Genomic DNA, 22181 nt, shown 5'->3' with positions numbered 1-22181 from the left:
TAAAAAGACGGTAGAGAAGGATTGGAGTGTTAGACTTTGTAATACTATTTAGAAGTCCATCTCTCTTAAAAGAAAATCAGAAACATACACTTGAATGTACACACAAACATTTCCTCAAGCACCATGACATACTATACAACCGCATTTCAAATGACACACTCAGCAGATCATAAACCTCCACATGTTTAGACCCAAACAGAAACACCATTCTTGGCAGAGCTCACGTGTGTCTGCAAGCTCGTTGGGGTGGGGTGAGGAGGATAGTCGAGACTTGCTCATTTCACACTGCGAGGTGAGCCAGGGAGCAGTAACAGAATCTAGCCATAAAACATGGGCTGAGTGGAAAAGGGGGAGGGAGGATGACTATAGCCCATGGTATAGCATGTGTCCAAATGCCACCTCTTCTAGACTCCCTCCCTCCTAGCCTTTCTCACAGTTATCCATTATCATAACCCCTGTCTCTGTGGGCACGTCTGACACACAAGCCCGGCTCTCACCTCGACCGGCCTCTTGCTGACGTAAATAAAGAAGAGCTGGAAAATCTATTACAGAATTCTTTGTAACTGATAATAAGCCTCTTGTGTTCCACTGAATAAATATTGTCATTTTTTCCCCCCAATATGAAAATGTCTTTGAATTGTTCTCCTGCTTTGATACATAAAGATATTTATTTTGATCTTTAATGAACATCGTTAGTCAACTTTCCTTGGTCAGCTGGTCAAAGGCCACTTGACAACTTATAAAACCAAACACTGCTACAAAACTTAACTAACACAACTAAAAATGCTCACATTTGCTGAAAATGGCTTGTTGGTTTGTACCTGGCTACACAAATCTCTTCATATTTCTCTTTCAGAAGTCAGGGCCTTTTTGAATTTAACCCTTTGCAGTATTTTCAAAGTCTGAGGTTCTCAGGAGGGGGTCCACACCTCAAAGGTGCCACTGTCGACAGAAATAACCCTTATCCCCATCTTCTCCTTCATTTGGGTTAAGTGCATCAGCTCAAGCAGCCTACGCAAAGGTAGGCAATTCAACGGAGGGGAAAAAAGGAGGAGAGTGGGAGCTCATGGGAGGGAAGGAGTGAGGAAAGGGAGGTGGATTTGACATGAGAGTAAGGCGGAAAAGTTTCTAATAGCTGGACTATCCTATCCGTGATAAGCAAATCCACATAAGCTAGGCAGTTTCACAACATATCAAAAGTAGGTAAATTAGTTAAGACTTTCAGATTTTCAGAAAATGGGGTCATCAGATAGATCTGGAGGGTACTCATTTGTCAAGTGTTCCAGTGACTTTGCCATTCTGAATCTGAAGCGGATTTCACGGGTTATTCTATTCTCGTCTGCAGGCCACAGTGGTGTGTAAAATGAGAGGGAATGCAATGTTTTGGGAAATCTAATTTGAGGCCCGTGTTTGTTTTCCCTGCCTTATTTTGCAACCAGGAGGCTGGCTCCAAAGCAGCTCGACTCTCTCTTTTCCCCTCGTTTCACAACAACAATGTCCAACACCAACATCCAACCAAAACCCTTATACTCAATTGAGGCAAGAACCTTAAGCTGACATGGGTCTCTTTTGCACTTCTCCTCTCCTGGGTCTCTCTCAGTTATACCACAGAATTAAGCAGACAGTTAATTGGGAGGTTATTCCCCATGTCATAGCAACATATGCACACGTACGTACATATAGATGAATTTAAAAAACACAAATATTAGCAGCCATCTTTTGGCAGCTAATTGCAACGTGCTCCCTGTGGGAGGAGAGGGGGGTCCGTGGTCGATAATTAATCCTCGTTTGGAAAAGTAAATGACATTCATTAGCAGGGAACCGAGCCAAGTGCCATTATTTACATGGCAATAATCTGGAGCGTGCTGGTGGTGCTCTTTTAATGTTACAGAAATAACTCTGGGACAGGGGACGAGTACAGTTGCTTTCCTCCCTTTTTTCCGTGTCTTCGCACCCAGGAACAATTAGGCCCAGGCGAACAGATGGGGACGCCTCTGAGTGAGAAAGCTCCTCTGAACGGCTCTTCATCTCCTTCTTATCTCACTCCCTCCTCCACATGCATCCAGGCATGTGCGCACACACACACACACACACACACACACACACACACACACACACACACACACACACACACACACACACACACACACAGCCGAATAAAGACAAATACACAAATCTGGGCATGCACACACTAATACACTTCAGAAATATACATATTCAGGCACACAAGAGAGAGCATACAAAGTACTGAGCATACTGAGCTAACTTTCAACATTAACTGTCGAAAGACAAGCCACTTACAAGAGGCTAAACAAGAACTTTGAAAATGTGGGCACATGGAAAACACTGAGCTGTGACGGTAAAAACACAAATGCTGGCCTTAGTGCAGATATTCATAGAGAAAAGGACACTGGCTTTCAATGATGATTAAAAACCAGGTTCTACATGGCAAATGTCAGCTCTTTTCTGCCAAGATATCTGTGCTTTTCTTACCACATTTATTATTTATGAGTGTATATTTTTGAAGTTATAATTGATAAAACGTCCTATTCTTTGGTTACTACTGTAGGTTTATAGACAGTGCATGCTTTGTACACATTTGTCAAACCAAACAGACTAGATATATATACATTTGTTGACACTGCTGAAGCTGGTGTAATGATCACAATGTTACAAAAAAGGGGCCATTTGTTGCACAAACCTGAGGTTTTCCATAATGGTACCAGTCTCTGCACAATGTACTGTTAGGGATGTACACAAGAATGGAAAGCTATAAATGTAAAGACAAAGACCTATCATCAATACAGATTGCTAACCCTAACAGTAGGCTTGTATTTTAAAAATGTGAAAAGCCATAATGAGGGGATGCATAGAGACAGAGAAAAGTGGTAGTCAGCTGCTCTACTTTCCTATGTATGTTATATAATATATAAATATATATAATTACGTATAAATAATATAAAAAGATTTGCTTGTATGACTTCAAATCTAATTAAATTCAGGTAATTGTTGACATGGTCCTAATTTCCTTAGTTATTTTGCTAGTTTTTCATCAATAATGCAGCTCTCCAAAACACAGAACACTGTATTATTTACTGCATGTAGTGTGAATGTAAACATTGCAGTATAATTATAGTGCATACTTTTAATATGGACCCCAGGAAGAGTAACTGGTGCCAAGAGTAGTTGTTGACAAGGCAACAACTAATGGGGATCCAAATAAACAATAAACACAGTGGCCTAATTTTAAACAGTTAAACCCAAAATGTGATTAAAACACACACATTTCCAACACAATGGTTCATACTGCAATGGGACATGTGTTCATGTAATTTCTGATTATGCACTGGATGAACACAGTCATTTTGTTGTTCTCGTCTCTGCCTTCACCTGTGATTGTGTTTGCAACAGTAAAGCACTTTGAGCTACATTTCTTGTATAAAAGGTGCTACATAAAGAAAGGTTTGTTTGAATAATTGATTGGTGGACTTTTGGGTGTCAAAGTCTGTGTCATTTTACAACAGATCACCCCTCACTTCATCTCTTTTCAGGATCATTATCCCTGTTGACCTGGATCCTGCCGGGTTTCTCACTTTGTCCATCTATCAGGCAGAAGGTCACAGCCGTGAAAACTAACACACCTGTTATTGTGCGACCTGTTACCTATCTTTGTCCCACTAAGTACAATGATTAAGGTATCAGTCCTTGGGGAGCAAAGTGACAAAAACAGAGGAGACAGGATTGAGCATATACATCCCAGCCCCACAATTTCAACATGCCCTTAGCCTCCACGGACACGGGGGATAGTCCCTGCCCCCTCTGGTCATGCTGCCAGACAGGGAGTGTTCCATCAGACAGTCTAACCCCCTCCTTTATCCATAAGATTAGGTAACATCATCATGTGTTTGCTGACACCAAGGACGCAGCCCTGAGCCCCGTAGGGCCTCCTCCTCCGTCATATTCTGTTACGTCTCCCAAACAATGGACCCTGTCAAAAAGACAAGCTCTAAGTATCTCCTCATCCCTCCTTCTTCTCACAGCTAAATTTAAATCCATCCCTAAACAAGTTAGATTCACTGAAAAAACTAATCCATGTGAAGTTTCAAAAACGCCTAAACAAGGGCATTGGGCACGTTATTTTAGAACTTTTTTGCTCTTTGAGTAACTACTGAATTAATGAATGCATAATGGTGTCCATTCTGTAAATGTAATGGTTGTCTCTTATTTGTGACCAAACTTGAAATTAAGCCTACTTGCCCTCTTTCCTCCCTCGACGCTGACCAGATGCCAGGCTGTTATTTTAGCTATAGGGAGGACTGATGCCTAGCATGACCTTTCCAGAGCCGAAGGGAAACTTCCCCGAGAAATCCGATAAAATCCTGGGTGCGGGCCGCGCTAATTCGTTCGTCCAGCTCGCCGCACTTCCGCGACCTCTTTTCCTTCAGCCACCCCCCACCAACCCCCAATCGATCTGCTTATCTCCTGAGATCAAAGGCTTGCACCGCCGTTGTACATTTAGCCTTGGCTGGGTCCTCCCACATCATGTCTAAATATTAATGATAATAAAGTCTCACACCCATCCTTGTGTCAGGCAATTACAGCCAACATTGATCCTCGGCTTTCTGCTCCAATTAGAACTCACCACTCGTAATGCGTCCTAGCACATCAAAGGATAACAGCCATTGATCCACTCCTGGATCTTAACGTTTACCGTTAGGAGAGAGGGTGGCGTGGTGGTGGGGGGAAGCAATATTCTGACTAGAGAAGAAGAGGGGAGAAAAGAAATTTCATCCAGCCAGTCAGGTAAAGGAAGCTGAAACTCAGAGGGTAAGGCATGGCAGAATGGCCTCAATAATAGCAGACGTTCGAACAGTTCAGAAGGGAACTAGTATCCGGAAACCAGGAAAGACTACTTCACATCAGCATGACTACACTAGACACTGAAAACTCTTCTCCCTTTTATTTTTGCAGAGATCTTTTTGCTTAAAACAATGAATTGCATGTGAAAAAAGCCATGTTTAATAAGCAAAAGTTTTCATCGATGCTGTGGTGTCTGCCCATCATAACTGCAGACACAAGATCACTCAGAAGTGATTGAAAAGTCAATTTGTAAGTTCAGCTCAGGGACAATAAATCCTACACTGTTGCTCATCAACTGACTCTCACTGCCAGACATTCAGGATTATGCTAACTTCAAAATATCGATGACTGAACTACAACCAAACTTAATAAACGAGGAAAAAAAACTCTGATCAGGCTTATACAATACAGGTCACAGTGTGAGGCAAGAAACGCTTCAGTGAAACATGAGTTATCATGTCACCTCCCACATCTATGTCTTTAGGCCAACTATCCTTGACAACTGACCTTTCTGACATCTTAAAGTTTGAGGAAAGGGAAATATTTTAAATCAACGTACAGCACACACTACAATATACCATTCTACCACAAAACACGCTCAGAGAGAGAAACAGAATCAACAGGGTTAAATCAGCCCCATTGAGTCAATAGACAGCGACACGTCACCATTAAACCAGGGACATTCCTTGCACAAATGAAGCTAAACAATCCCGCTGTTGACACCATTATTTGACGGGGCTTGTTGTTATGCTCTTTTTCTGCTGGATAGTCCTGGCCTCGGGCACGACCTCACAGCCGCCTTTGTTACAGAGCTGGAGGAAGACTTAACCATGGCTCTGGGCTACAATAATACTCTTCAGGGCACCACAATACACTGAAACACTGTGCAACTGGAATGCAACCCAATGGTTTGTATAGCTACAATTAATTGACTGACCGTGGTTGGCTTCTTGACTCTAAACTGGAATATGTTGAGGTACAAGGTAAAAGGGGAAAAGACGTGAAAGTCAGGCACAAAATAACAGCACCAATTGAATTAGTATCAACGTTGTAATAGTGCTTGTATCAGTCGTGAATCCTAAAATACATATTGAATGATGATTAATACATGGATAGGGAATGTGGACTGTTGTCTTGATGTGTTGAGGTTCACTCAAAGGTCATGGCAGAGGAACTGTGTTAACTTCTTCTATGTTTATAGTAATATTTAGCACCTTATACACAGTTTACAAAGTAAATGAACAATAACTTAAGATACCCTGAAAATTACCGCAAATTTCTCAATTCATAATTTTCCACTACTATCATCATAAACCAGGCGTTCCATCAGAAATAAAATAGTTTTAAAATGCTAAAAGTCAACCGAACCATCTTCCAGGGCCATAAGCAATTCATCAAAATATTTTTTAAACATCTGTAAACCCTTAACACCTTAAGCTTTCTTTCAGTATTTGTTTGTGTATGATAGTTTTCCTTCTTCTCGACCCACTGTCCTCTGGCTGTGGTATCCCTCACTATTATACGCTTTGCTAACATGGTGCTTTGCTTCAACTCTGTACCTCGGTCTCCACCAAACGATGTAATTAAAGATTGGTGAAATGAAACCAGTGTTTAGAAATGGTTTATGTCAAGTCTGTTCTGAAATGCTATACCACAGGGAAACTTTTAGATGGGATGGGTGTGCATCGACGTCTTGTTAAATAAAATAGAGTCTTGGCCTGAAGAGTCAGGCAAAACATCTAACCAACAGAGCATCAGTGTGAGCCAGGTCAAAGGACGAAGGCTGTGTACAATAGTAATGCAATGGTAACGGTAGGAAAACATTTGTTGTTGGCTGGGATATCAGGCTCCTCACATGTGTGTGATACTCAGTGATGCATTCAGGTCAGCTGAGGAGAATGAGGGGACTGGCGGGCTCCACAAACAGGCTGGGAAAATGACACTAGGATGCTAGGCCAAGACATCAATGTCCTCACAACTTCCCTTTAACACTGAAGCAATGTTAGCCCTGGCGCCATAAGAATATTGGGTGGGGTTTAAAGTTTACATGATGGCTGACAGGATGTACCCATGTGACCCAGCAAACACTCAGAAAATAAACAAAGCGGCTCTACATTTTGAGAGGCAACGGTTTTCAGGGCTTTAAGTGATGGTTTAGAAAGAATTGGTTATTTGTGTAGGGGCTGTCTTTGTGGAAACCAGGCTTAGATACAGGACATAAAGTAGTTGAGATGCTTGTTGTTCAAATCAGCTGTATGTTGTACATAATTCTTCAACTAAACTTACAGTATGTGTTCAAAGCACATTGAAAGAGTGATAGAGCTATACAGGTGCAAAAAGGTCAAGGGTGAGAGTTCATGGCCTGTTCTTGAACCCAGCTGCATATATAACCAAAGAAAATGATTATCACAAGACCTTTTCATGACTTTCTGCTAATGTTATTTAGATCGTTTTTATGAGTGTTGTAAATTCTGATTAGCATATATTTTTTGCTGTTGCCAGTAGCGTAGGAAATAATCCTGAAAATAACACTTGTAAGAGTGAAGTGAATGACATGATAGGTCAGCATTTTTCATTTTCACAGCCATGCAAGAAGTTCGGCATATGCAAGATGGGAAACTGAACTTTTAGACTGTGGAGACAGAGTGTATGTGTGTGTAAATAACATTATTTGTGTTATATTACACTACAGGTATACTCAGAAATGCAATAAAAAAATCAAAATAAAAAACTGGTCAGTTGTGTTGTTGCTGCCACAAGATGGAATGGAAAAAATATATATATTTGCAAAGTTTTCAGTGCTGTTCTGTGAGCAAGGTTGTTGAGACAGATCACGATGGGATGATGTTGACCCTTGAGGTGCAAACTAAGATCCCTGTCGCCACAGAGACGTGAAGATCGTGGTGTGAGCGGGGAAGTCTTCTCTCCAGTTGGCAGCAGGCCTGGCCTAGCACCAGGGTGCTCAGCCAACAGCTCCTCTCCTCTGTCAGACCCCCCCGCCTCCACCTCTGCCTCCACAGCCTCCTGGATGCCAGTCTGCCTGGCTGGTGTGGGCCAAACAAGCCCCAGCCATCGGGCCAAAGGGGCAACGGAACTGCTGCCAGCTGGGCCAGCACTTCACGGCCGAGCACCACACTCCAAACAAACAGTGCAGTGGGCCACAGGCCACGGGCAACATGGAACCTGTCATTACCAGCCGTGCATGGCTGGTTCACTCCCCAAAACCCGAGCCAGGCCAACGGCTTGAACGTGTACTGCACTTGACTCAAATTTCTCAGCCAGGGTATGTCATAAGAGAATCCTTTTTCAGAATTATGCTAGATCAGTATATCAAGGTATATATGCCTAGTTACCCCTTACAAATAATGTTGACTGTAATTGTCGACACTTCTTGAAGGAATAAGAAGAATTTTTAAAGCCATGAATGACAAGTACAAGACTATTACATATGAATGAAAAACTTGAGAGTGGAAAGGCAGTGCCTGCCAAACAGTCTCTTAGGATTAACTGCTTACCGTCTAATTACACAACATCTAGAAAACTTCCTATGGTCCCTGGGCTAAAAATGGGCTCTATGGGCATTGGACCTCACTGGGGTTTTCTCCACTGATCACGGTTCTACAGGCTTTTGTGGCATAACTCTGCTTTGTCCTTACGACTTTGGCTATAACAGATGATGGTTTGAGGCATCCATCATGAAAAAAGGCCTTTTCAACATCACAAAATAAGAATCAGTCAAAGGGAAGACCGTTAAGATTCGATGTCCAACCATGCTTTCGCTGGAATGCACCACCGGAACAAAGGCATCTAGGGAGAGACTTGGAGTAACCAACAAAACAACCTGTGTCACAAACTGACTCTGTCAATACTCACAGAGAGAAATAGTGTTTCAGTGGGTTTAGTGCCATAATTCAATCGTCTTCATCCACACAAAAGCCAACAACACGTCTCAGTGGTCATGCCTGAGTCATTTTCAGAGCCTGCTAATTCCAATAACTAAGTATCTGTCTCTTTCTGTTTTGTTTATTTGTCACATGCAGTATCTCAAACATCCCTGACATTCTGATGCAGCATTTCATTTTTCAAATAACACTGATGCCAAAGCCATATCTCAACAAAGACAGGTAGTGACTAACATTGACTAAATGTTAACATTGCCTAAGCAGGCTGAGTCAAAGGGTTGAGAAAACAAGGAACATGAACTGATCCAAACATTAAAACATCATTACGTACATTCAGATTTAAGGATCCAGTTATAGTTATACCAAAATTCCATATCTAAACCATTGGCAGACCTATCACAAAACAGTTGTGAAACTGATCATCATCAATTTGGCCAATAATCTACAGAGCAAGTTCTAAAAAATAAAAATCAAATTAATTGATAGCAGTTTTGGGTCTTTCCTTCTTTGATTCATATAAATTGTTCCATTCATCTCATTTAAGCTTTTGGGAGTTTTTATGACAGGGCATATGGCTGGTCATTCAGCAGAAATAGCATAGGTCTTGATGGATATTGTCATTGCATGATGCAAGAAATGTTTAACATTATTATACACACAGTACTACCCAGCACTACTCAGCTCTTCTAAATCTAGTTTGAGGGTGTGCATAAGTGAGGCTATGGATAACAAACACTGGCTGTATACATCTTATTCACCATGATCTAAGCTAAACTATCAAAGCACTTTTACTTCAATGTAATACTGAGGCCTTGGACGGCTAAAGCTGCAAGGCTGGCATTCAGTCTATAGGTTGCTGCAGTGGAAGTTTAAAATGATGGCCTCTTTGCAGGGAAGGCACTATTTGCTCTCATTAGTTGCTGAAAACTATGAAACTATTAAACTGATTAGATGACTTAAAAACCGAAAGGCACAATTTTACTTTGCCCTTTGTCATCTCTTCTTTTGTTGTAATTTTCCCGCCAGCAGAGAACCCAACCAATAATTTTCTTAATTATGACAATAGAGGGAATTCAAAAAGGATTGAGATTGAATTTTTGTGCAATGGTAGAGTGCATTGTGAGATTGTATTTGGCAAATAAGATATTTTTAAAGCACTGTTTTCTACAGTTGTGTTTTGCAGATCATGGAAAGCCCTTCACAGCAAGCACCACTAAACCAAAGTAAGGGATGGGTGGGGTGATGGGGTCTGTCCTTTTGCCTTCCCACCTTTGGGAGAGAAAAAGTAAGGGAAAAATTCTATTTTTGTGTTTAGTATAAAAGCACTCAAGGTTGGAAGCTTTTTGCTTAGAAAAGAGTGTGCTGTTTAAGTATTTTGATGGGAGCTCCTCTTGAATCCTGATGCCTAAATGCCTTGCCTTACAACCTTTTCACTTCCTTGAAAAAAAAAGTGGTCCTCTTTTTACTGTTTTGCCCATTGTGATAAAGGGGATCTTTTATGCCATCAACAACATGGCAACAATGTACTGCCTTTGTTTCATTGCACCATCCTGGGGGTCTGCCAGGATGAGATACAGACATACAGAGGCGCAGTAAATGATTGATGGGTTAGAAGAAAATATTAAAAAGAACAAAAAAAAAGTCAAAATTCAGCATTTGTAAATATTTCAAGCTCCCGCACCCTGCCAAAGAAAGATCTGAGGGGCAACAACAATAACAGCAAAAACTATACTTAACCATCTATCCTGATGCAAACACGACTTAGACAGCTCACTTATTTTGTTGAGACTACCACTGTTTTGAAAAAGTACTTACATATCTTTGTTAAGAATAAAACTATACACAGTAGCAATCTAGAACCTTATGCCCCATTGGGCATGTTTTCCTATTAGGTTATCAGCTGTAATAATTTGAAATAATGTAGTTCAGGAGCACATGGGGCTGAGGTATTTCCTTTCCATTGTTGTATGCCACTGTATGTTTTTAGACAACAAAATGGACTGTACAAAGATGGTGAGAGGAAGAATTAAATGAGAGGTAACTGAAAGTGTAGGGAAGGTATGTAAAGGAGCCACTTTATCCTGGCAAGAAATGCAGCCCAAGAGGAACTTATCATGGAAAAGGGATCCCATGTCCTGGCATGGGTCAAGATGGAATAGTGCCTGACATGCACACATGGGTACAGAGTCTATTGAAAAAACATAGGAAACAAAATAGGCCTTTTTTTCTCCTTGACATAAATACTGGCACCCAGTAATGCTGTGGCATTCCACAATATTCCAGGCAGCTGTTGCATAGTATGGCCACATAGTATGCACAATGGCTTGCTGGGAGGGAACAACAGTCAGATAAGAGACAATGTGATAGGTTCTAATTGCTTCAAAATGTCCTGAAGAAGGCCCCCTATTATCTATTTAAATCGGCTGATAATGGGAGGCTAGGAGGAGGAGGAGATGGAGAAGGGGGAGGAGGAGTAGGAGGAGAGGGGGGGCGACCTAGGCAGAGGGAGAAAGCTATCCTCTGCGCTGCTGTCGCCTCATTATTTTCCGTCTTGACGGACGCCCGCGCTCAACCCCTGGATGAATGGCCCTGTGCTGAATAAGTTATCGCCAGACACACAAAGGGAAGAGTGCCACAAACAACACAGCAGTACTGCAAAGCATGAATCTCTTTTTCCTCTCCTTCTCAGTCTTTCCTCCCCCTTCAAACCCCCCACCCTTCCCCCTGCTCCCTCTAGACGAAAGGCAGGCCCTGCCACAGACTGAGATCTCACCTGTAATTTCTACAGAAGCTCACAGTAGGTGGGGGGAAAACGTAACGGATATAATAAAATGAAAGGGAGGAAGGATACAGGCATCTATGCTTGCTGGAAAGATATATACCGCCATTCCTCCATTTTGTTTCATCTGTCCTTTTTGTTTGTGCAGCTCCTCAGTGAAGACAGGGACCTCCTTTGGACATCATCTGAAGATGTTTGAGAGGATGCCTTTTTATTCCTCTTAAGACAAGGCCCACAGTATGATCAGTGAAGTGGTTTGGTTTCATCTGATGTTTATTTTGTTTCCTTTTCTGTTGTTTGGACTGCTGGAGCCTGGCATATCAAATCAAGATCACCTCTATACAATGCTCCCCTGAGGGGGCGTGTGAGAGGGTTCCCTATAGCTGCTAAACGTGAGTTAGGAAATAATGGCAACAGGAAACAGTCTATTCCCAAATGGTTATGGCTACGGTTTGCTCTACAGCCGCCAATCCTTCTCCCTTGCTGTCACTCAAAAGTAGCAGTGGAACTTTTGGACAGGGGAGCCTCTTTCCCCTCTGACCGGGAAATCAGAGGGTGCCGCGGCCCGACAGGCGCTCGACGGCAGATCAAACAGGGCGGGTACCCTTGGAGTGACACCTGGAGCCACTTCAAGGGATGAGAGCGCCACTGATCTCCAGTCATCTCGTCAGAACGACAGTCTGTCAGGGTTAAAGGAGGGGAAAAAAGAAGCTCTATCAACTAGGATGGTATGACCGAGGTCGAATGAAGCATCACCTCAATGTCGTGGCTGGCTGACCCTAGAGCATTTCGAGAAGTGATGGTGCAAAGAGTGCTGTTTTGTTGGAATGCTCAAGTTCAGCCTTGATGCCCAGTTCAGGGACTAGGTGACAGCTAATTGTGCCGATATAGCAGTTTCACTCAAGATACGACTGTCGTTTATGCTTGTTTGCTTTGATTGCAAATGTCATCTACCTTAAAAGGAATCGCCATCTTTAAAGCTAGCTGTCAGTCTTGAACTCTAACATTTTTTTTTACATAATTTTGGTTTTCAAAAATCCAAAGAATTTCTTCACCACCACATTTGGAATAATTATAATTCAACTACGTCCTGACCTATCAAAAAACAGAAGCCTGCTATTGGCTAGATAATAGAGAGAGGGAGATGTGTAGGGAGAAAAAGGGGCTTTGGCAGCCAGTTAAGCGAGTCAATCCTCAACAGACAAATGCATCCCTTATATAAAACAACAACCACGTCTTTGCCCTTGTCAACAACCCCTTCCTCTACAGCCCAGGCTTGTGTGTGTGTGTGTATCTTTTCCTTTCTGCAAAAAACGTCCCATCAGCACTCTCTAATGGGCGAGGTGGAGAAAGAGAGAAAAAGACAGAGATAAAACAGCAGGGAAAGCGAGAGAGAGAGGTGGCAGTGGTGCTTGTTTGGCTCAGGAGCAGTGAGTAATGAGGCTGAGGCGCACCCTGTCATTGTCCCAGCAGCAGCCTGTAGCCACAGACTCACACACATAGACACACAGGAACATGACAAAGTATCTCCAATCCCCAAACAAGACACTTATCTAACATTCAAAACTAAAAAAGTAAAATAACTTCATAAAAATAAAAGTACTTTAATATCAAAGTGTATTTATCATTATTTTCTCTTATACAGGGACCCCCTCAATATGAGATAACCCTTTGTAAGGTACATAAATTACATCATCAAATTCCAATCCTCAACATGGTGTAAATTCTCATATGACATTCAGTCATCTGATACCTCTATCTCTAGATGATTCTGGACGATGACGACGCTACTACCGCATACTACTACTACATACTACTACATACTACTACATTAAGTGTCCAATTACATGGTCAGTGCGCTTGTGACAGCGCACAGTCTAAACAGTTAGAAATTTCAGTGATCTGTCCGCACAGATGTCCATGTTGACATGAGCAGCTGATACACGGATCACACGGAAACGCAGATGTGAAAAGTAAAAAACTGCCTTAAGAAACCTATTTTGGCTTTTCTTGCTATGGGCCAAAAACACCAGCAAGGTCTTCCAGAACAACTTGCTTGTCTGCCAACAGAAACAACTACTGCTATTAACACCAAATATCTTCCTACATTAGGCTAACATGCTATCCTTAATTCACTGAACATACCCATAATGTGCATGCAAGCCTACACACACAACAGCTGCGCTCATCTTGATATGTATAAAGTTTAGCTAGGGGTTACCATGGGGGGCAGATACGATTCATGCTTTGGCACTTTGCTCCTTTGCCAGAATAAAAACAGACTGGACATAAAAAGCACAGAATGCTTCCCTGGAGGCGGCAGAAAAGGCCATGGATAGGACTGACCCAGAGGGATGCAGCAATATGGGGGGGGGGGGGGGGGGGGTTTGACTGGGGTGGTAATGATGCCAGGCTGAACAAATTGCAAAGCAAAGGGAATGTGTTTAAATGTAGTACATGGAATTATCGTGGCAGCAACATGGAGAGGAGATCAGAGAGAGTGGGATCCACTGGGAGTGATCTGCCACTCTCGGGACCGAAAACACGAAGCCTGGCTATGGCTACTGTGATGAGTTCAGCTGTAATACAAAGTAAAATAGAATGTAAAATAGGGCAAATATGTCTTACACAATGTCACAGACATGGAGTATACTCCAATATTCGGACGAAACACAGAATAAGAGAAAATATATGGGTATGTAGGATTGTGAATGCATGTTGCATACGATGACAGAAAGCCTGCCGCTGTTCCACTGGGCTGACTCTCCTGACCCCACCACATTGTAATTACGTTTTTCCTCTGCTCTCTTACCCTAAAAAAAAAAACATGATAAAACACAAATAAAAAATGAGAGAGAAAAAAAACAGGAAAAGGGGAGCGAGAAAAAACATCTGAACTGCAATCTGTCCCAACTTTCAGCTTCAATTAAAAAAAATCTAATCTTTTTGTTCAACTTCATAACAAGACTTCAAGAAGGCCCCAAGACTCCGATCCCACCATAGCTCACTGGTAGAGTTGAATTCCATTAATTATGTGACCTACATATCCCAGCAGTTAATATTCCTGACAGACGGATAGAGAGAGAGAGAGAGTGTACATATTTGCCAATAATACAGGAGAGAGGCAAAACTTACAGATCTTAGGGAATCAAAAGTTCCCTTCTCCAGATGCTTTTCTGGGGCCATGCACTTTGGTCTCTTGGCTCATGACATTGATCGCATGTGGGTTTATTGGGCCACACAAACAAGGAAAAAACAAGGAAACTTCTGATTTTCCAACAGGCAAAGATGAGTTGAACATATTCTTCTTACGTCACTTAGTCATATGAATACGTTTAATTTCCATTTCAGAACAGGACCCAGAGGGTTGCTTTCAGTGAGCTGTACTGTTTTAGCACTAAACTTGCCACATGTAACTACTGTGTAAAATCAGAGCAATGAACATGGCCACACATTAAGACAGCTTGTCAAGACACGTCTCAAGAAAAGAAGTTAGTGTCTTGGTAACAGTGCGGCTGTATTAGCTTTTGAGTTAGTGCATCATACCCACCCCGGCTCATGGGCTGATCTCTTAATCAGTGTCCAGAGTGTGCATGAGTCCTCTTCTGAAGGCTGAGGCTCTGTCCATCCTGCCTGCCCGTCGTTACTGCCAGTCCCTGCCATGAATATGGAGCTGTTCTGTGGCTGGGAGCTTGCTTATGTTTTCTGTCTGATATCTAGGCCCCATTCCCATTTCAAAGGGAGGTCCACCCGGGGCCTTGACTTTTTGATCTGCCTGGCGACTGAGTCGACCACCTGCATGTGGGATCAGCTGCCAGCGAGAGCAGACAACCCCTCTGCTTCAAAATATACATCCTCCCCCCTTCGTCCTCCCAGCTTCATTTCCCTTCACTGTGCCCCCTCCTTCCATGAAGCTGCCAGGAGCCCCAGTGGTCCTAACTGGGTCTGGAGCTGCATCCCATTCCCAACTGTTCTGACTGTGGTGGGTGAGATGCTTGAGATGTTCAGTATATCAGCAGGAAAGCTCATGCTACAGTCACAAGGCCATTTTGTATTTAAGAGAAGCCATGGTGTCAGCATGCCATGGGAACAACAGAGACCTTATCAAAAGGTCTGTGGCTTCTGTAATCAGGGATAGTGATCCACACTGTGAGCTGTCACACTTCCCAATGCAGACTGTACCAAACCCATACGTCTATCAAACTCAATCAAATTGGTAGCCAATGAAAACAAATTATTTGAAAGGAAAATCCACTAAACAAAGTTTATATATATAAATCCTTTGACATCAGAGAGGTCAAGTCAAGTCAATTTTATTTATATAGCCCAATACCACAAATCACAATTTACCTCAGGGGGCTTTACAATTTGTACAGCATACAACACCCTTTGTCCTTAGACCCTCGATTCAAATGAGTTCAGCTAATATCTCTGAGCCTGATCAAGTCTCGAAGAAAAAAGGATGTTGGCCTGTGGGGATTAAATCCTTGCTCAAATGAGTCCTTTATTTTACAGAACTGCTAAAAGCCTTCAATGATAAAAGAGGTCTATTCCCCTGGTCTTATTTTACAATTTTCAGTTTTTCAAAGTTCAGTCGAGTGTTTTGTTCAATGTCAATGGAGCAATGAAAGAAAGTGTTGCTTGATGGCAACATAGATTAAATCCTGAGCTCTCGTTCGTAAGGCCACCACTCCAAATGTACCCGAATTTGGGATAAGACTGACAAATTTCTATTCTAAAGTGCTAAAACTATTGCAAGGCAATGCTGTTGCCAAATCTTTTCTTTGTGGTACTGAGGGACTGATGGTGGTGCTAAACTGGCACTATACGAAATGATAATAGATCATTTGATGATCATAGATATTAATATATTATCAGGATTGCCTTTCTGCCACATTGGGATCACTGCGCCTGTCACGGTATAATTAAAACCCAAAGGATTTCAGAAAACTGAATTAAAAATTGGATGCCCTGGATGCCCACCACTAGACCACTGACATCCTCTAAGTAGATGAATAGAGCCGACATGAGACAGAGGCTATGTTTGTGAGACTAGTTATCAACCAAGACCTAGCCAATCAACAGCAGCTATAGTGTTCTATACTAATTACCCTCATTGGCAGTGATGAGTTTCACAGTCAGACATTTTCAAAGATGAATTTTCAAAGAAAGCAACAAGCAAGCCATTTGAGATGTGTGCATCTCTGAATGTTTCTTACAATAAGTGATATTCACAGAGAACTTTAAGTTAATTGGCTTTCTTGAACCCTGACAGCTAACTTAATGAGTGTCTAATTGTTTCTCAGCTGGGGTGATATCCACCACACCATAAAGACACTTCAAGAAGAGGTGTGAATTTAAAAGAAACTACACTAACAATGAAAAAATACACCATTTATCCTGTGGATCACAATAAATCCCTCCATCCCTCCACTTAAACACTGAAGTCTATTTGTCTGACCATGGATCAGTGTTGACTGTTCATAATCAACTTATATCTGCTCACTACCACTGTTTAATGGCAAAAAATGCTATACCTCTCTATGGTATCCAAAGCTCTTGCCCAGGACAAAATATGATATTGCATTACAACAAAAAGCAAAACAAAAAATTCAATATTCTTCATCCTGTGCACGAGTGAGTATCTGTGTCCACCTCAGGTTTGTGTTATAAGTGCAGACATTATAATACAGAACAGGAAAGGTTTCCTTCGCCATTTGTTAAAGTCCTTTACATACTCCTGGTAGACCTAAAGCAAGGCAAGACCCCCAACAGTGTAGAGGAACTACAATTGCTCTGACATCGCACACAATTAATCAAAAGGCAGAAAACCAGGGAGCAAATAATGAAATGAATGGGGAAATGAGGAAGAATTGCCTAAAAAGGGGTGGGGGCTGAGATATCATTGAACCATCCTGAACTTACTTTTCGCTCTCAGTTCTCTATCTCTGGTTATAAATGACTTCAGATTTGACGTTTCCAGCTCACAACCCTACAACAAAACACACTTCCTTTTATTCAAAGCGCAAAGAAACTAAAAGAAAAAAAAAGATTTTTTGTTAAAGAAAGGCGGGGGGGGGTGTATGTTGTGCTGCTCCCATCAAGCAGAAAGGCGGGCGGTAGTCAAAGAGGCTCGCAGCCGGGCCCCACTTTGGAAGGCCCTCATAAATCCTGATTTGAGCGGGGTGCTAACCAGAGGAGGAGAGGCACGTCAAGAGGGGGGCTGGAGAGTGGGGAGGGAGTGGCAGCCTCTTAAAATGCTACGTCTGATTAAGTCTTCCCATTAGGTGACAGCTGAACTTTAACATTAATATGATAATATTGAAATAAGTGTGTTATTTACTTCAGCAACGGAGGGGGGTGGAGGGAAGAAGAGAGGGAAGGAGGAGGGAATGATGAATGATTTCTGGACAGCTTTGGGTGACATGTCAGGCGAGTTGACCCCCCCGCGATACTCCTCCTCTTCCCATAATCAGACTTGACAAAATGGAGACATATGCAGAAATATTGGTTACAGTCGGCGTCACAGCCCTTCTCAGGCCTTCCCTCTCTAGTAACTGCCGGCCGCCCTGTGAGCCGCCCTCCAAATTGTCTACGGGCACTGAAGCATCTATTTCAATTGGCACTTCCTTCCTGGGCCCAGGATTTTACATTTAGTCTGTGTCATTTACATATTACTCTTAATCAAAATCCACAGTGGGCGACAGGGAGAGAAAAAAAACAAGAAAGAGGGAGCGAGAAACAAAACCGTGGCGTCACGGTTCAGGGGTAGGCACACAGGCACTTTATGAAATGGAGATGTGACAAGACATTACGGTGTGTGTGTGTGCGTGTGTATATGTGTGTGTGTGTGTGTGTGTGTGTGTGAGTGTGAGTGTGTGAGTGTGTGTGGGACTGTGTGCATGTGTTTGGTGGCGGGTGTATAAGATAATGCAAGGACTATTGAAAAATGTGCGTGTCAATGGTTGTGATTGTGTGATTGTTTGGGGCTGACTTGTGCATGAACTAGCAAGCAAGAGAGACAAAGACTGCAAGTTGGATATGGGTGGTAAGTGCATTTTGTGAAAAACAAAGGCAAAGAGAAGAAAAGGAAAGAATGGAGACATGTACAGTGTGCACTCATCTTTCCCAGCCTTTTTCAGCAGGATGCTATGCTAGGCCACTCTTTTCTCCATCTATCACTTAACACCAATACCACTGCATGTAACAGATCAGGCATTCACACTGTTTCATCTCAGAATGAAAGAAATTCACAAAGAAAATATGACTATGACTACACTGCAGAAAAAGTACCCAAATATTGAATCTAATCACAGTTGTACGATGTTGAGTACTTAAAAAAAAAATAAAAATAAAATTCCAGTGAAGTGGACAAAATCAACTGGTCACAAATTAACTAGTGACGACAGCTGATGGATTGCAATACATTATCAACTACAATATTTCCTTTAAAATGTAGATGCAATGCAAAGCAATGTGGCCAACAGCGACACAGTGTTGGAAAAGGAAGGAAAAGATGGATAATTTTGATCTAATTATAAACTTTACTAGATGGTGATAACTTGGAGTTCCTTCACAGCACGATACATACACAGAGTTGCAGAAACAAGGTCCCTACCTGCCTCTTACCTTCTCAGCATGCCGGTAAGGATGCGAGAACTCTTGCCCAGGTTGGCATCTGTTTCTCTCAGCTGGGGGGACAGAAACAATGAAAGACCGGTTTTAGTTTCCATTCAGATCCAACAACTCTCAAAGTTATTAAACACAGTCCGCAAATAAATTGAAAAGGTCAAAATTAAAGAGTGTCTACAAAATATATGGCCACAACAATTGACCATCTCAAAATACAAAGACATACAAAGACAGAAAAAAGGAAAAGGTATTTTCTTGTTAAAATGCTTACATAATTGAGGAAACTGGCAATGAATACACTACATCTTATATCAGTAACAGACTGATGGATTAATGGTGATGGGACCTACTGTACGTATACATACATATTTTTACTAAAAACATTTAATTGCTGAAAAAGTGTTCCAATATTAAAGTTACAGTTGTACTGTAAGCATGTGCAACGCTATACTACAGCACAGCCTTGTATTACTGGCCTTAAGGCAAAGTACCTTGCTCAAGGGCAATTTGAGAACCTCTAAAGTTTGACACTTTATGCTTCCACCCAAAGTTGTTGGTTGCAAGCTGGAGACAGAGATCCTTTGATTAGAAGCTTGCTTTTTTACTTTTAGGTTACTGGTTCACCTGTCTAGAGACAAACCCCCTTCTAAACATACTTTTAGATCCCCTTTAAAAAGCTGCTAGGTTTACCAAGACATAAATAAAGTAGTTTGCTTTAGAATTTTTAGATACAAGTCTATAAACTAGAGCCATCCATCATCAGTTATTTTTTTTATTATAGATAGAAAATGTGTGTAACTTGAAACAAGAAGTCAACGGCAGATTCCCAATAAAGAGGACATGTCATTCGAATAGCCTTCTGCTGAGGCGAATAGCGTCTGTGAGAAGGGCCCTTTATTTATGACATACAGAGCAAGCACAGGGAGTCCTTGAAGGCACACTTGAAATAATGATCATGGCTATTCAGGGCTAATTGCCTTGGATATCTTCCTTTTTCTAGCTCCATCTTCTCTCTTTTCTTTCTCTCTGCCCTTTCTTTCCCTCAGGGGTCAAAGAGATGTTTTCATTCCATCCTCTTTTCAGGTGTAGGGACTTTCACTGGGAAAAGGAATTGGCAGCAACGTTGCCAACAAGGTGTGAGTGTAACTGTAAAAAAAAAAAAAAAATGCTGACACTGCACTGAGTGAGCTGCCACTAACATCTACCTGTAGTCGCATTTCTAGAGGATGATGTGGGAGTGTGGGGAAGAATCTTTGCAGAGAGGTTCTCTCTAGAGTCAGCAGGGAGTCATTCATCTTCATCCCTCTCTGAGATAATAACTGCTTCCCCAATAAAGTCTCTCTCACTCTGTATGTTTTCATCAGTGTATTATACTGTATTCTACTCTATTTTTAATTCCTCACTTTCACCCTTTTTCCTGTTTGTTCTGGCTCATCTTGCAGTCATCTCTCCTGCCTGCAATTCACCCTCTCTTCCCACCCCTCCTTTACTGCTACTTTTTTCCTCTTCTTCCATCCATCCTTCCTACCCTCTGGCAGCCTGGAGTGGTACGATGCAGGCTGGAAGAGCCAAGGATACATGTGGTACAGGGTAGGAGGTGGGGGACCTGGGGTTTGGGCCCTCTGGCAAAGACAACAAGTCCTGCAGTTGCCTGATGTCTGCCTCTACCCACAGATCTGTCCCCTAGATACTTCACACTTTCTCCCAAAATACATCTCTGAATCATTCCTTCTTTCCATTCCTCTTTCTCTCTCCACAGCCTCTCACCAAATCTCACGCTTTCCTCCTTAACCCGACATGGAAACCAACTGAAATTTTAGTGCAATTGAGTGTCTAAAATGAGTAACTATGGTTGCATATATGGAAAGATTGAGAGAATGGCATTTTTCCTATCTTTTCTCTCTGATGTACACCATAGATCACTTTCCAGGATTAAAATACATAAAAATTTGGTCAAAATAAAGCTAGTTTGCGTATAAAATTCAAAACAGTCTCTGATCCATATCCTTTCAATCTACAGAACCAAAAGAGGGCATTTCGTGAGGAAAAGAGAAAAAGTTCAGCCCTGAGGATGAAAAATTAAGATGTAATTATTTTGTGAGTATTAAACTTTATACATTTACAGAGCATGATAAGACAAAGTAAATTACTAATTTGTGTCCTCATATTAGGCAATTAATCCTCTTATATCAAAAATCTGTGCTCTCAAATTACTAAATCCTACCCTAAAAATACTTATTTAATTCCATTAAATAAATAGCTTAGGTAATGTAACTACTGGCACTAAAGTTATGGCTTGTTGTGGTTAGTCTGGTCAGGTAGGGAAAAGAGGCTAAGTATCCAGCGAGCAGCTAGGTCTCAGTGTTGAAGTGCCCTCAAATTATTTAATTCATGGTGCCTAATTTGTGGCTACAGATGGATGGTAAGATGTGCATTTGATCAATAGAGAAGGGAAAGGACAAATATAGCAACCTGATAGCATGATTTAGCTTATTTTGTTCCCTGAAATTAGTTATTCCTACCCTCAAATGAATAACTTTATACAGTAAAATGATTGATGCAAGGGTATAAATGACTCATTTAAAAAGGAACGAATATTAAAATGTTCCCCCCCGCTACCTGTCCGGCTCTGTGTGAGCTAGCCAGGAGAATATGGTTAAATCACATTCTTCAATCCACTCAGTGGTTCAGAGTGGGGAGCATGCTGCTTTGACCCAGTGTTGAAACCTTCCATTGACTTCTATTTGTACCATAAAAGCAAAACAAAAGGCCACACCCCCTGCTGAGCATGGGGGTTTGTTTGTGTGTGCTTGTATGTGTACATTTGTGCATGTGTTTGTGTGTTCATGTGTTGGCATTTATGCTAACACTATACCTCTTTCACCTTCCATCTCTTTAATGCAAAGGAGCTGTTAACCAGCCCTTCAATCCTGTGTCTTTACATCTTGATTTCTTTTTACTTTTGCCCCACAAACCGCCTTTAAAGCCCTGAATGTGTGTGTACGTAC

The 22181-nt window shown here is 41.8% G+C and overlaps 1 protein-coding gene across 2 annotated transcripts in view; it reads right to left on the bottom strand.

Annotated features, from left to right (window-relative positions):
* The window catches only part of vti1a (vesicle transport through interaction with t-SNAREs 1A), a 113867-nt gene that overhangs the window by 16777 nt on the left and 74909 nt on the right, over window positions 1-22181 (bottom strand). The window contains exon 7 of one of the 2 annotated variants that reach the window (XM_070927049.1): window positions 19171-19232. In XM_070927049.1, the coding sequence (XP_070783150.1) occupies window positions 19171-19232 (62 nt within the window). Of the gene's footprint in view, window positions 1-19159; window positions 19233-22181 lie in introns of both variants that reach the window. The other variant, XM_070927050.1, reaches the window with a different exon arrangement.

The sequence above is a fragment of the Enoplosus armatus genome, chromosome 20 (genome assembly GCF_043641665.1).
Source record: "Enoplosus armatus isolate fEnoArm2 chromosome 20, fEnoArm2.hap1, whole genome shotgun sequence".
Taxonomy (NCBI): Eukaryota; Metazoa; Chordata; class Actinopteri; order Centrarchiformes; family Enoplosidae; genus Enoplosus; species Enoplosus armatus.
Note: the sequence above shows the minus strand (reverse complement) of the source record. Positions and strands in the feature narration are given on the sequence as shown.